The sequence below is a fragment of the Crassostrea angulata genome, chromosome 1 (assembly GCF_025612915.1).
Source record: "Crassostrea angulata isolate pt1a10 chromosome 1, ASM2561291v2, whole genome shotgun sequence".
In the NCBI taxonomy this organism is placed as follows: domain Eukaryota; kingdom Metazoa; phylum Mollusca; class Bivalvia; order Ostreida; family Ostreidae; genus Magallana; species Magallana angulata.
Window position 1 is genome coordinate 46,885,497 of NC_069111.1, and position 15,640 is coordinate 46,901,136.

A 15,640-nucleotide genomic window follows, 5' to 3' on the forward strand; every position below is an offset into this window, starting at 1 on the left:
TGGTCAAATGTCTATATATATTTCATATAATTTGAGAAAACATCGGGTTCGGTGTTGTGGTTGAAAACGAAAGTAGAAAAGAGTGGTCTGTTTGTGACTGTCTTACGTCGGTCTTGATGTCGCTAACTTCGCTAAGTCATTTCCCAACTCCAAAAATATCTCACTTGTCAACAGATGATTTCAAGTTTATTTACGAGCCAGCGGAAGACTCGTTTCTTTTGCTAGATGCTTTAGAAAAGGACTGTGTTCGCATCGAGAAATTAAGGTAGGTATTCACCATAAACAGATAAACAGATGAAGTTAATATTATTTGATTGTTCGAGACTTTCATATAACGTTAAGAATTATTGTGAATGGTAAAAATAAATTGAGCCCAAAATCGATAAGTGTTTAAGACAATCTTGTTATATTGTGACCTTTAGATACTCTTTTGAAAAAAATCCAAAATAAAACAAATCGATAACAAGCCTTTACAAACTTTCTTTTCACACCCTCTCATTGTTTGAAACTTGTGATGGTCTGTGCTTCACACTATATTTTGTTTCAAGTTAGTATAACTGAATCCTAGCAGCAAGTGTTACAGTGTATGTTGTCATCATGTATTTAAAACACCAATGATTACATCAGAGTGACATAAAGCAATCAACGCCTGCATATTGTAAAAAAAATACAAGTAGATAAACATAATATAGAGAAGTAAATCCTCTGTTCCCTTGGATTTTGGAGATTTAGTGTATGAGTAAATTTAAATTCTGTGTTGCATAAGCCTGAATTAAATAATATAAATGTTAAAGTTTTTAAGATTAAATATAAAGTAAAAACATTTGTCAACATGTAACTGTCACCCATTCCAACATTTACGTTGTATGTTGTCATCATGTATTTAAAACACCAATGATTACATCAGAGTGACATAAAGCAATCAACGCCTGCATATTGTAAAAAAAATACAAGTAGATAAACATAATATAGAGAAGTAAATCCTCTGTTCCCTTGGATTTTGGAGATTTAGTGTATGAGTAAATTTAAATTCTGTGTTGCATAAGCCTGAATTAAATAATATAAATGTTAAAGTTTTTAAGATTAAATATAAAGTAAAAACATTTGTCAACATGTAACTGTCACCCATTCCAACATTTACGTTGTATGTTGTCATCATGTATTTAAAACACCAATGATTACATCAGAGTGACATAAAGCAATCAACGCCTGCATATTGTAAAAAAAATACAAGTAGATAAACATAATATAGAGAAGTAAATCCTCTGTTCCCTTGGATTTTGGAGATTTAGTGTATGAGTAAATTTAAATTCTGTGTTGCATAAGCCTGAATTAAATAATATAAATGTTAAAGTTTTTAAGATTAAATATAAAGTAAAAACATTTGTCAACATGTAACTGTCACCCATTCCAACATTTACGTTGTATGTTGTCATCATGTATTTAAAACACCAATGATTACATCAGAGTGACATAAAGCAATCAACGCCTGCATATTGTAAAAAAAATACAAGTAGATAAACATAATATAGAGAAGTAAATCCTCTGTTCCCTTGGATTTTGGAGATTTAGTGTATGAGTAAATTTAAATTCTGTGTTGCATAAGCCTGAATTAAATAATATAAATGTTAAAGTTTTTAAGATTAAATATAAAGTAAAAACATTTGTCAACATGTACAATTGTCACCCATTCCAACATTTACACATGATCAAAATATCAGAGTTTGCAAGAAAAGATATCTCTATACACATTAAAACATTCAATCAGTATCTTAAAACGTGTACTATGTTATAATTGTTTGTATTTTATGAAAGACCATGCATTTGCCTGGAAGTTGGGTGTGGATCAGGGATATGCATTACTTTTTTGGCGACTATTCTTAAGTCATGGCCTTCTTTATATTTGTAAGTATGAACTACCTGTCTATAATTTTTTTTTTAATTTTAAATACTGACATGCATATTTCCAATAGAGTATACAGGTGAAATATAAACTTTTATTACTGCCAATAGTTGAAGAGAAGAATGTTCTGTACATGTAAATAAATGTTAAAGAGTAAAAATGAACATAAAGCTTGTTTGTTGGTCAAAAATTTGACACATGAAAATAATAAGTTATTGATTACTTGTATATACCAGAGGTATGTATATATATTATGTTTTCTGTTATTTTGAAGATGCACAGATATAAACCATAAAGCAACGGAAATTGCCCAACAAACTGGGAGGGAAAATGGCATCAACATACAACCAGTGACTACTGACTTGGTGGGTTATCTTTTATACATAAATTAAGTGAAATTTTATCCTATGTGAAATTATGACTCAAATAGTTCAAATCGATGTTGTTTGTTAAACTTTGTACACATATTATTAACTTTAATTTACTCATTTATAAAAGTCTTATAAGAAAAAAAATATATTGATGAACAGTCAAACCTTGTTATCTTGATTTTGAGAAAGGCTGAGAAAAAACTGAGATATCCAAAGGTTTTATATAATTTTATTTAGGTTGAGGTATAGTAAGAATATATTGATTTGGACTTTGTATTTATTACAAACCCCATTCTGGCATTCTTCAGCTATTACACACTGCTTTCCATTAATCATTGGCTATTATGACATTAAATTCGGTATGCGTGGTTCAATTCCAAATTTCCGAGTATGACGTCAAATGATTACATTAACGTCAACTTGGTATACAAACAGTTGGCACAAATTGACAGGAAAGTTTATAAGAGACAGGTATATGATAGACATGGAGTGATTTGTTAACAATAAGCATTCTTCACAATGTCATGATGTATTTTCTATTGTTTCTTTGATATTTTGTACAAGTATATAATTTATACAGCACCCTCGAGATGATATTGGTTGCGATATAAAAAATGCCACGCAATAATCTATTACTTATACCGGTACATACCTGACCTTCCTTAGCTTAATGTTCAATTTCAGGTGGAAAGTCTAGATGTCAGGCTGAAGGGGCAGGTGGACATCCTTTTATTTAACCCACCATACGTGGTGACCCCAGAATCTGAGGTATGGTTCTCAACTTGCTTGAATGTCTGTTATTCTAATGATGAATGTACATACTTTTTTGCAATGGAACTGAAATGTTTTAACTTTTATGTTAGTCTTATGATATCATTTTAGAGAAAACATACACATTCAAAGCTGTTGAAAAATTAAGAAAGATAACTCTTACCACCTTGCTATCTCTTTTGTGTGACTGTTGAAGGTTGGGTCTAAAGGAATAGAAGCAGCATGGGCAGGTGGGGAGAGAGGCAGACAGGTGATTGACAGATTCCTGACCAAAGTTTCAGACCTTTTGTCTGAAGAGGGATTGTTTTATATGGTTGTGATCAAGGAAAACATACCTGGTAATTTTTAAGAGAGAGAAAGAGAAACAGAGAGAGAGTTGGTAATTTTTAAAATACTGTAAAAACTAATATTAAGTGTATGTTGTCTGAGATAATCTCTTCAATATGTGTAAAGGTATGCGGGTTTGATGACTAGGTACTATGGATAAATAGCACAGAAACTATTTAATGGTAAATGTTGTCTTGATAGAATACATTTATATATTCAGGTTTATTGGTCATAATTTTACAAAGAAAAAATTCACAGAGGTGTAATAAATCATACTGTTCACTAATATTAGATTAAGTTTTTTAAGATACATACTACTCATGTCAATACATGTATTTGTAGAGGAAATAGAGCAAATGATGAAGAAGGAGGGCTTTGACATGGAGACAGTTCTAACCAGACGGTCAGGTCCGGAGCTCCTCTCTATCCTCAGGTTCCAGAGAACCCAAGCCTGAGGTGAGTTCCACCTGTATATTAATTATATATGCTATCAATGGGTCATTATGTACAGTGAAGATAGACATTTACTGACCATGGGTCTGCTCACTGAATTTTCTGGTTCTCAGGAATAATTTATGCCCTCTAAGGCCCCTAGAATCCAAATCTTCTACCTGTTTTCTTTGGTGATGAGCAGGTGAGTCTTTGACTCCCCCTTTGGTGGGACACCATCCATCACAGGTTAACCTCCAGCTTTAACCTTTACCTACCAGTATTAGAGCTGGGTGGACTGAGACAATGCAGATAAAGTGTGTTGTCTAAAGACACAACATCCCAGATAACAGCATACACCCACTGTAGGAGTTGAACCAGTAACCTATTTGTTACTAGCCTAGCATCGCCTGCTCCACAATTAGATGTTTGTTGCTGTATATATATACATTTACATGATCCAACATACAGTTACAAGTACACAAGTGCTTATCATTATTGTGACTGATACTATTTTATGTAACTGCATGATATTTGTGTTTAAACATTTTATGCATGCATTTTACATGATTCTTAACCTTTATGATTACCGGAGGTACAAAAAACTGCAGTCTATAAACAATTTCAGCCATATATGCTTTATGAGGGTTGAAAATAAAAAAAACGATTGAATGTTGTGTATGACTTTAATTTCAGAAGAGTTAACTTAAATAAAAAAACAACTGTTCAACATTGTGACCAAAGTTTATAAAACCTGTACAATATGTATATATATATATAACATTATCTCAGAGAGATTTTATGTAGAGCCATAACACAATAGAGATATTTATCGCCATAACTCAATAGAGATAATTAAAATCAAGACTATCTATATTGATAATTGATGATCAATTGATAAATTCAATGAATTGTCAGAGTATTTTCCAATCATTTGAGGAGAATAACTTTTGAAGAATGGCTACTTTCATACATTTTATTTAGGCCCTTGGTGCAATAGACGGGGCATTAACTTAACATAGAAATGAATAGGGATGTGGCCCTGTTTGCATTGCTATTAGTACCTGGTAAACTGTCTGTGTTTGCATTCCTCCTGGATTTGGCATGCAGGTATTTGCTTCCCATAATTCCAATATTTAAACAGCAGCTTCATGTGAAATGAAATCCTCATCAATCTCGGCCGTCTAAATATACCCCACACTTGTAGGTCATCCTGGGCTGGCTTCATTAAATACTTCACCCGACAACAGCGCCAGTGAAGGACAAATACATGTACATGTACTGTCTGCATGCATATGTATTTTTCTCTTTCTGCCAGAAATAACAAAAGTGTCCTTTTTCATTTTAGACTCTCTATTCGTACATCCATTAACTATAGCTACCTACTGACGTTTTATATTTTTCTAATGATGAAAAATATATACTCAGTACCTAATAATACACGTGTAATATTAATTAGAAGGTATATATATTAGAATAACGCCAGGTGCCCTGTGACTTATCCTTATTGAAACTTGAATATTAAAATACATGTAAGTGATTGATTGGTTGGTTGATTGATTGATTGAACGTTTTTAACAAGAACAGCGCAAACAAACGGTAGTTACATGTACATGTAATTTAGATCGTGTGTAAAAACGGTTTATTGAACAAATGTCGTCCGTAATTTTTATGCATTTAAGTGAATTCTGCAATCCATTGTACACATATTATGTATTATATCATCTGCGGATCTGGAATGGGGGGAAGGGGGGGGGGGGGGTCTGGACCCTCCTTTTTTAAAATTACCAAAAATATGCATCGACCCCCCACCCCCCACCCCCACGACAAACTCGGAACCCCCTGGAAAAAAAATTATGGGTCCCCGCATGTATATGTAGCGTAAGTCGAACATTATATTAAAAGAGATAAGTGAAAACATTATTGTTCTGGACTATTGAAGTTCTTTACAAAAACTCTTGGCAAAAACCCACAAAAAATACCAAAATCAAACTTGAACGTATGGATGAGGTGAGGAGCTATACACAGTGTATTATAAAAGAAAAATGGACAAGCTTAAGGATAACAAATTTATCGCAAAAGGACAGCAATTTTAGAATTCTTATTGCATTTGCTCCAAATTGTATTTGGGTTGTGATGTTTCGAGAGCTAAGTGGGGTGTGTGTGGAAGTTCACCTTCATTGAAATACATATACCTGCAGGTACATCAACAAATCAATGAAAAAATGTAAATTTATTAGTAAGTATTATAATATGTACATGTAGATAATATGTGTTTTTTTTGGTGACTAAAAACCCCCTTAATTTATCAATTGGACTCTTAAAATGTATTGAAATATTTTAAACCCAAAGATATGTTTAAGAAGCAGTCGTAAAATATTTTCAGGCATTTCACTTTTATAATACTTGTAGCCTGTTATTATTTTTTAATTTTAGTATTTGATTTTTATTTGACAGCAAAATAATTTGATCTGCATGGGCCGAAGTTGTATATTCTTGAAATTATTAAAACTGAAAGTTTACCCACCCCTATGATAAATGAAATGTAAGGAAGTGTAACGTGTTAGTATAGAATGGCTCCTAATGAGAAATGCCATAAGCCCCCGTGATTAAGCATGCCGCACACGTGGTAAACGTACCGGGGGAACAGGTGTAGAAAGTGCACCGAGAGATGAACGAACGAAGAGGGGAGCGTTTCTCTAACAACTCTACCCTTCACGCTTGGGAGGCTCCGGTGCTGGCTTTATATTATAGGGCTTGCCATTCCACCATCGGAAATTAACTCTTGAAATTAAATTCAAACAAATTCATTTGATACTTCAGCGAATGCCAATTACACAATAAAATTAAGATTATAATAGTATAGGCTGCCATTGGCGTCGAGTTTCATTTCTTTAAGTCGTGTTTGAATTTGACACGTTTCTTTTCGTAAGGCATTCAACGGAAGATTATTTCTCTGGTTTTTAATTTGTTTGTACGGAAATAAACATTTTTTTCTGATGTCATTCAGTAAAATTTTCTTTTTTTCCTCTGTTTGCAATCTTTATTTATTATTGACTTTTAATTACATCATGCATCCATGCTAAATATGTACAAAAAGAGCCAAAAAAAATGAACTTTGATAGAACTCGACAAAATGAATATACAAAGATGCGAATTGTAATGTTTTCCATATCTTTAAATTTTTACGAATCTATGGCTGTTATTCTCTACTCTTTTTTTCTTTTAGTCTAGACTTTATCTCGGGTAGAAATCACGAATTTCAACTTAAGCCCTCTATCTACTTTACTTCAATGTCATGTTAAACTAACAACGCCTGTAATTTTGTTGACTTTTGAAGAACTTGTCATTTCCTTACACGGATTTCGATTCAGTATGCCCCGGTCCGTTTTTTACCGGCAGTGCTAGATTTTTATCGTGACCCCAGTCAATCAAATGATTTCTGATAAATAGCTTCACTTTTCCTTTTTGTGTTGATTATACGGAAACACATGGCGTGTGTGTTTCATGGCATGTAGAAGAATCGGCCTCACCTTGATGCCAATCAAACATTCTCCCGTTTTGACAGCTCTGGCGTTTTGGTAAAACGAATTGGTACCTACTCATTGTGTGCAGAATAAAGACCCTTTTAACAAAATTCTTGGGGTACATGTATATTAGAAAAAAATAGTTCCTGGCAGATACTAAATGGTGCATATGTAAAGATCTCTCTCTCTTTCTCTCTCTCTCTCTCTCTCTCTCTCTCTCTCTCTCTCTCTCTCTCTCTCTCTCTCTCTCTCTCTCTCTCTCTCTCTCTCTCTCTCTCTCTCCATATTAACTAGTGGTATAAGATCGACCTTTTTTTTGTTTAAATTTTTTACTCTTACGAACTCAAGAGAAAAGTTATATTTGATATCTTTTGTTATTCTTTAGTCTTATTATATAAAATCGAATTCCAGCATCTCCTGACGCATCAATGGAATGAATTAAACAACCTTGATGGGACGCGAAGTAGCTTTGAGATGATAAGTCGTTTATTACTTTTTTCTGTTCATTATAATCATTCAGTTTATTTGCTGAAACCATTATAGTCAATTTACTTATGAATGTATTTTGATTTTTATCTGTATTACAACCAAGTTTTATTTGTAATAATGGACGGGTTACACAACCGCACACTGTCTCTCTGGGCCCCAGGTGTGCGGTGTTGCCCATGGGCATCTTTATTTTACACTATTTTTAAAGAAAATGAAATTTTAAAAAAAATTGGTAGTTTATGGTTAAAGATGAGTGGGTGGATAAATGTATGTCAGAAATATGAGCCAGTTGCCATATTAATTAGCTGCCAGAGCAAGCCCTGCCGATGCCGCTGTACACAGAAATTCGAGGAAAAAAGTGCGAAATTAGGAAGACAGATGGTGACACTTTATATTAATGATGTAAAATAGTTTTTGGTAAAAACGGGAACAATTCCTCAAGTTATCTACGCACATGGTTTAGATTAAAAAAAATGAAAGTATCGAAAAATAAATCTGCACGCACTAAAAAGAATTTTACTTCTTACAAGAGTATATATATATAGTATAATATAGAGGGGGAGTTAAATTGTTGTAAAAAAAAAAAAGGTTAAAAGTTACAAAGATTAAGTACTGCTAGTACTGGAGATTTTTTTTATATGATAACGTTTACTTTCAATTAAAGTAAGAAGGGGTACTCTTGTGTTTGTTTTTTATAAGTACATTGGTTATGTAATTAAAATATGTCATATGTTAAAGATTTGCTGAAATACATGTATACATGTAACATTAAGAATAGACAAGAGATAAACTCGCATCCCTTGGTCTTAACAGCAAGGCTGTGTTCGTGATTGCTTCGATTTTCAAGAAGGCTTGGTGATAAAAAAAATTAACGATTAGATCTACCTTAAATCTTTAAAAATGATTTTAAATGATGCTATAAAGTACCATATAGTAAAGAGAAAATCAATAAATCTTACCTTTAAAGGTTGATTATTTTTCTGTAATTTTTTTTTTTACAGAGCTCTTCTTTTTAGGGAGATTTATATGTCCTAAGCTTCATTGAAATATTTGAGTATTGAACATGTTGATGAAAACGAAATGAAAGTTGTTACAACTTTCTTTCATTCCCTTTTCACTTAACAATTTCAGTGATTAAATGTACAAGTAAATTCATGTATGTATTACAAAACAGGTGTTGATTATGATGGCTACATGTATTTTAAAATTTCCGAAACTTGGAAGTTGGGTTAAGGTGGCTCGACACACCAATGCGTTATTTGAAGGATCGATGAAGAATTCTCTTTGAGAAATGATTATTCAAAAATGACACCTATATCGGCCTCTCATTATTTTATATGAATTTTTTTGTATTTTGTTATAGAAACCGGAAACATCGTTTTAGCTGCGAAAAAGATACATTAGAGCTAAAAATTTGTTATCAATTAATGCACAATACAATTATCTATAAATTCATATCAAAAAAGGCCAGATAAACTTTGAAATATTTTTGTAAAAAAAATATTTATGAAAATGAAAAAAAAGGATTGTAGATATTTTTTAAATCTATGGATAAAAACTGCAGATAAACTGTTACTCGCATTTAACAATTGCTGTACAATCATATTTCAACAAGAAATTGAAACCAAATAGTGAAATTAAAGTATAAATGGAAAATTTTAAAATCGAACCGATCCCGATTGTAATTAAACTGATCCCGAACGAAATCACATAAAGTTAGAATGAATCAGAATTTTGCAAAAATGTCAGGTTGTTTAGCTGTAAAAGGGTTTCGTCCTTTACTAACTTTATAATTTTTATCTTTTGCTTAGAAAAAAACTGCAGTTTATTTGTAAAATTTCAATTTTAAAATAATTCTGATCGGGATCAGTTTTTTTCAATCGGGATCGGTTCAAATTTGATAAATAGCAATTTTTCCAAAATTTCGCATTTTCATTTCAATTTCTTTGTAAAATATCATTGTTTAGTAAATAGGTTATGTGACTATATGTTATTTTAAAAATTGTATCCATAGATTAAAAAGATATTAAAGAATTACAATTTTGATTTTCAGAAATATTTTTTTAATTAAAAAATTAAACACTTGACCAAACGATCTTTGACATGAATTTATTTATAATTATATTACACATTAATTGACAACAAGTTTAAAGCTCTAATATATTCTGTTTGTCTCCAAAACAGTTTTTCCTATTTCACTGAAAAAATACAAAAAAATTCGTATAAAATAACTGAAAGCCGATATTGATCTCTGTTTTGTGGAATCGTGTTTCAAAAAAGATTCTCTATCGATCCATAAAATAAAATTTTGGTGTGTCGAGGAACCTTAATCCGCTTTTGGACACCTACCCCAAAACTATCAATCGAGTTGCATGTCTCTTGTGGGGTACCTTACCCTTATCACACAAAGCTATTAACGGGGTAAAAACAATCTCCAAATGAGAAGCGAAAGGCGAGCTGTTACCCCTTATCGCAGGAATCAATCAGACAGAACGAGAGAGCTTTGTTTTTAGAAGCTGGAGTTTATCCGATCCACCAACAGCCGTGCCATGTTTTTTTGTATACACTGACTTGTGTTATCTGTCAAGCAAAGATTAATTCTTGGTAATCTCTCTCGACTTGGTGGAAATGCACGGCAGATACAGCGGATCGTTCTGAACAGGAAGTATACCTCGGATACACGTCCGATACAACGGATCAATCTGATCAGGATGTGCTTAACCAATTTATAGCGAATTATTCTGATCAGAAAGTGCACGGACAATTTAGCGGATCATTCCTATCAGGAAGTGCACAGCAGATACACGGCCAATATAGCGGATCACACTCACGTCTGATCAGGAAGTACACGGCCAATATAACGGATCAATCTAATCAGGAAGTGTACTGCCAATATAGCGGATCATACTAACGTATAATCAGGACTCACGTCTGATCAGGAAGTACACGGCCAATATAGCGGATCAATCTAATCAGGAAGTGCACGACCAATATAGCGGATCATACTTACGGCTAATCAGGAAGTGCACGGCCAATATAGCGGATCAATCTAATCAGGAGGTGCACGGCCAATATAGCGGATTAATCTAATCAGGAAGTGTACGGCCAATATAGCGGATCATTCTCACATCTGATCAGGAAGTGCATGACCAATATATCGAATCAAACCTACAGAAAGTGGATAGCGGATACAGAGGGTCACACTTATCAGATATTAAGATGTTGTGTAGTGAATCTCTACTTTTTTTAATCGAAGTACATGTTACGCGTTCAGTCATTTTGTTAGAATGTTTTGTCAACAATGACTACATTGTAATATCTTAGCGTCACAAATGTTTTATTCAATTCCTTTCACCTGGAGGGCTCTCAAAGGAGCAAGTAACTCTGGTAATTTGCACGTATATTATATAATACATTACAATTTTTTGTTTAAAATTTGACACAATTTTGGTCCGCTTTGCACGCCATACATCTCTACGCCGGCGTTCGATTTCCGTAAAGCGGAGAGAAAAAGAGCTTGATTGCATGTATACACAAACATTCACAGTATGTAATTGGGCCGCGCACTCAAGGAGAGAGCGTTTACCCCCGTGTCATTCCTGTCATGCTCTCCACAGATTCCTTATTAAGTTTCACAATGTTCCATCAGTTGATTGGGTTTTAACATTCAGTGACAACTAGAATTGTGTTTTGTACTCTGGTAGTGAGTGCACGCGTCATGTCAAACACGACTCTTGCACTTAGCATAATCCTCGTCCCTTGCATAGTGTTTGGGAGTATTATTTGGCTTCTTCCTTGGAAAAAGACAAACTTTCAAAAAGAGTAAGTATCAAAAATGTTTTTGGATGGGTTGAGTAAACTTTGTGATCACTTTTTTCTTTAAAAAAATACTTTGTTAAACTAGTACCAAATGCAGAAATGTTACAGGGATTAAAGTTGCAAAGATTAAAAAAATTATTTTTGGGGGAATTTGTATTCTTTTCTCATTTGAAATTATAATTGAATAAATATCTTTTTAGGCGTCAACCTGCTTTTTTTCGCAATTTATCGGGTGTATCTGTACGGAGTGAGGGTAGGGGGCGAGGGCGAGGGCGATGGGTCTTAGAGGGACACTGGTTGCACACGGCTCTCACGTGTGCATTTGTCATAAAAACAAAAACATGCCGTGATTAAAAGATGTAATTGGTTTTTAAAAGTAACATTATTGTCAAAACTGACCAAAACTATTTTATATTTCATTTAATAACTTAAAAGTAGAGAGGAACATTTATATAACTTTCTTTTCTTTTTTAACAAGTATAAAGCCCTCTTATCCACTCCCCCAGTTTGATTAGGGAAAAAGATATTCCCTAGAAAAAAATTACTGAACAGAAATCCATCGGAATTCCTTATGTTGTTTTCTCGGTCCTTTTATACAGCCATGTCCCTTTTCAATTTCATATACTGGCCAGACCGAAAGAAAAATTGACAAATATCGCTGAGCTAATTTGTTGCATAGCTAAATCCCCGATTGCGATTTATCATTTTCACTCCATGGAAAATGGCAAGAGGGACATTTTTCGTGGAGACCAGTGCCTGTCAAGTTATTTAATTTTGACTGATAAAGTATTTGTAAACAGCAACCTGTCGCGGTATTTAAAAAAAAGCTCACACAAACCTGAGTAAGAGATTGACATGCATTGATTGTTGACAGTTTTAAAGGTACAGCATTGTCCCACGGTTAAAAATCGCTAATTGACGTCGATGTTAGACAGAGATAATGCGAGAAAGAATATATTTTTGACTTTATTACGGCAGGCTATTAAAGTGGCATGAGGTTGAAAAAGTCCTAATCTGACGCAAGCGTTTCCCGTTTCTAGTTATGCAATACGACACTAGCTAGGAAAAAACGCCGCCATAACTCAGATTCATGTTTCTTTTTGATAATTATCAGTGCAATTTATTATTTTCTTCACGGCGTTGTGCCACATAGCATTAAAAGCTAACATAAGCCAGATACTGCTTGCACCCATTTATGTCAAAGAGCGGGCTTCACGGCTAATCTTAAGAGGGTATTCGATTTCTGATGTATGTCAACTGTCAGTGTGCTAATGGTTTGATAAATGCCTGCTATTTAAAATTTTACCGCAAAACGTAATAATTTTGTGAACGAAAACAATCATAAAATCATTTTGGAAAAAAATATTTTAGCCCTTTATTGAAATGAAAAATGTGTGGAATTTCCTTCTTCCTTTCATGGTCGAAGAAATGGCTCAGTAAGTACTGAAGTTTAGTTTTTTATAAATATGTCAAATAAACTTAACAGGACTCTACTCGATAACTCAGCTACACACTTGCTTTTTTCAACATGTAATAAATATTTCCTTCTCAAGTGCTTTCTTCCTTGTTGTATCCAAAGTTAGTCATGTATATGTATATCGGCAAATGCATTAAGAATTACTGTTTTTTTCTTTGCGACCACTGCTTTCCATAAGTACATTCGCCATTTAAAAAAATCGACTCTAGCATCTATTTTTACAGTTTTGTCGTCAGCAACAATACATAATTATGCAAGATTACGCTAAGCTATTGCAGATAGCAAAAACTTATTAAGAGTCGAGGTAAATGTATTTTCAGAAACCGATTAATGACTTGTGTCAAACCAAAATATAGAGACCCCGAGTTTCAAACCAGTCGTACATGTAGATACGTCAGCATTTTACCCCAAACCTGTAGATACAGTTGTGTCAATGATTTCTTTTTTATAGATAAGCCTAACAATAACTAAAAATTTACCTTTTAAAGCGGGGCTATATATGCATACACATATTTTTGAATGCTTTCCCTGTAGTAGGGCCTGTACACGACTGTTTCCACCCCTCCCCCCTCCTCTCTTGTAAGGCGCCCCCGCCGTGAGATATTTATCTAGCCCGCCGCCAGTGTATTTACAGGCTGTCAGCCGATGAACTACAGCAGTTAATCATCTCAAGTTGACGCGAGTCAGCCGGTTCGAAGTATCGCCTGTGTCACTAATTAATTTACCTACACGACATATCTATCTACCACCTGGGCTGTAACATTATTATTTACCCAATTAATCTTGTGAAATCAATGCAATTTTTATGGCTTTATCTTGGGTTAAAAAAACCCTGTTTGTTTACAAGAATTTCTGTGGGTGTTTGGAGGGCGGATGGCTTAGGTAGACATTACTTTTCGTGTAGTAGCGTTTGGATCTTCCTGATCTAAAATCAAAATACTCTTGATTTAAAGAAATACAAAACATTCTTTGTACTATCATTGTCAATACTTTTTTTTACTTGGTAAAGCAGTGAAACATTTGTAAAAGTGCCATGTTTTAGTTTTTCAGAAGATTGTTTTAAAGAAAACCTGATTTTTTGTTGCTTTATACTCCATTATTTGAACTCGCATAGTTTTGCCTTTTGCCATAACATGATAATAATGATGACCTGCAATGATTTATACATTTTGATATTTGTTTTAAATTTCTGTTTTATTTCAGTGTCGAAGAGGATTTAAGAGTGGGTGAAGCGATGAATGTTTTAAAAATATCTCACAGTGATGGATATATCTTAAAAAGAAAACAAGCCGAGGAAGCCGAAAAATTATTAAGGACTAAACTGGCATGGCTCCCTAGAAATTTCACAGTGCCAAACATCTTTCTTCAATCCGACAAGCAAATTGTCTTTATGCAGGAAGGAAAGAAAGATAATCGAACACTCGTGTTTGTTCATCATCCACGGGCGGCTGGGGGTCACGTGATAAACTGTCTGAACAAGTTTTCTTATACCAAAAATATGGCTATGTCACCAGTGATGAATTCCAAAACCAGGTTACTATGGGATGCCGGAAATCCTGATACTGTTACATTTCAAAATCGAATCAGCATCCATCGAGGGGGGTATGCGTTTGGAGTTTGCGAAAAGCTTCAACGAAATTGTCACTACTTTACTATGTTTCGTGATCCTTTTGATACTATGGTATCTTTATACCAGCATTGCCTTGATATAGGAACACATGAATATTGCTCACTTTTAAAATCGAAATTTGTATCTTTGCGCGACTGGATTATTGAAAATAGCGGACTTTTGTTAAACCAGTTTTTGTACTCTTCTCACATTTGTCTCGCTCATCGCTTAGATTCCTCTACAGAGACTTTGAAATATCCGTGCTGGCACCGACAAAAACTGGAAAACGATAGATTAACTGACAAAGAAAAAGAAAACGTTGCTAATTATATAGCCCGCAATCTGAGGCGATGGTTCTCAGTGATAGGGGTGTTCGATAAGTGTGACGAATCCATGGCTATGTTTGAGCATGCTCTTGGAGAAACTTTCTCAAAATGTTCTTCAAACAGAAATGTGAGGTCATTTCAAGAGGAGACAATGATGACAAACAAAGCTCATTTATTGTCTAACGAAGACAAGTTGTCTGATGACGATGACAGCGAGGAGTATGAAGATGACATTGACATGCTTAGAGACGATTTCTACGTACAAAGGGCTCTGTCGCCCTCTAACACGATTTATGCAGAGGCTAAACGGGTATTTAACATTCAGAGACAAATTTTATACAATAAATTGAATAGCAACTGATTTTTATTCTTTTTTTTCTGTCTATATACATGTATGCGATGTAAATCTTAAGAATTAGAAGCGTCTATATGGTCAATAGCTACATTTCCTAAATAAAAGAGTTACTTTGTCTGATGTGCTAGCATCTTAATTATCCTAGCACCTAATTATCTTTAAATATTGTGTATTCATTTGTCAGTTAAATTTCTACGATCACATAATAATTTACTACCATCGATCATTGGAGCTACA

General features: G+C 33.9%; 1 protein-coding gene across 3 annotated transcripts; it reads left to right on the forward strand.

The window, feature by feature from the left end:
• The first annotated feature begins 67 nt into the window (after positions 1 to 67).
• On the forward strand, positions 68 to 15,410 carry LOC128155922 (methyltransferase N6AMT1-like). 3 transcript variants are annotated; one of them, XM_052817830.1, is made up of 7 exons: positions 68 to 265; positions 1,816 to 1,905; positions 2,178 to 2,268; positions 2,959 to 3,042; positions 3,242 to 3,383; positions 3,715 to 3,828; positions 14,317 to 14,452. In XM_052817830.1, exons 1-6 carry the CDS (start codon positions 117 to 119, stop codon positions 3,825 to 3,827), a joined length of 669 nt encoding a protein of 222 aa, XP_052673790.1. In that variant the 5' UTR covers positions 68 to 116; the 3' UTR covers position 3,828; positions 14,317 to 14,452. The 3 variants fall into 3 exon arrangements, with proteins under 3 accessions (XP_052673790.1, XP_052673770.1, XP_052673779.1); XM_052817810.1 differs by lacking the exons at positions 68 to 265; positions 1,816 to 1,905; positions 2,178 to 2,268; ... (1 more) ...; positions 3,242 to 3,383; positions 3,715 to 3,828 and adding an exon at positions 10,323 to 11,639 and having other exon boundaries at positions 14,317 to 15,410; XM_052817819.1 differs by lacking the exons at positions 68 to 265; positions 1,816 to 1,905; positions 2,178 to 2,268; ... (1 more) ...; positions 3,242 to 3,383; positions 3,715 to 3,828 and adding an exon at positions 11,934 to 13,072 and having other exon boundaries at positions 14,317 to 15,410.
• Positions 15,411 to 15,640: the final 230 nt, after the last annotated feature.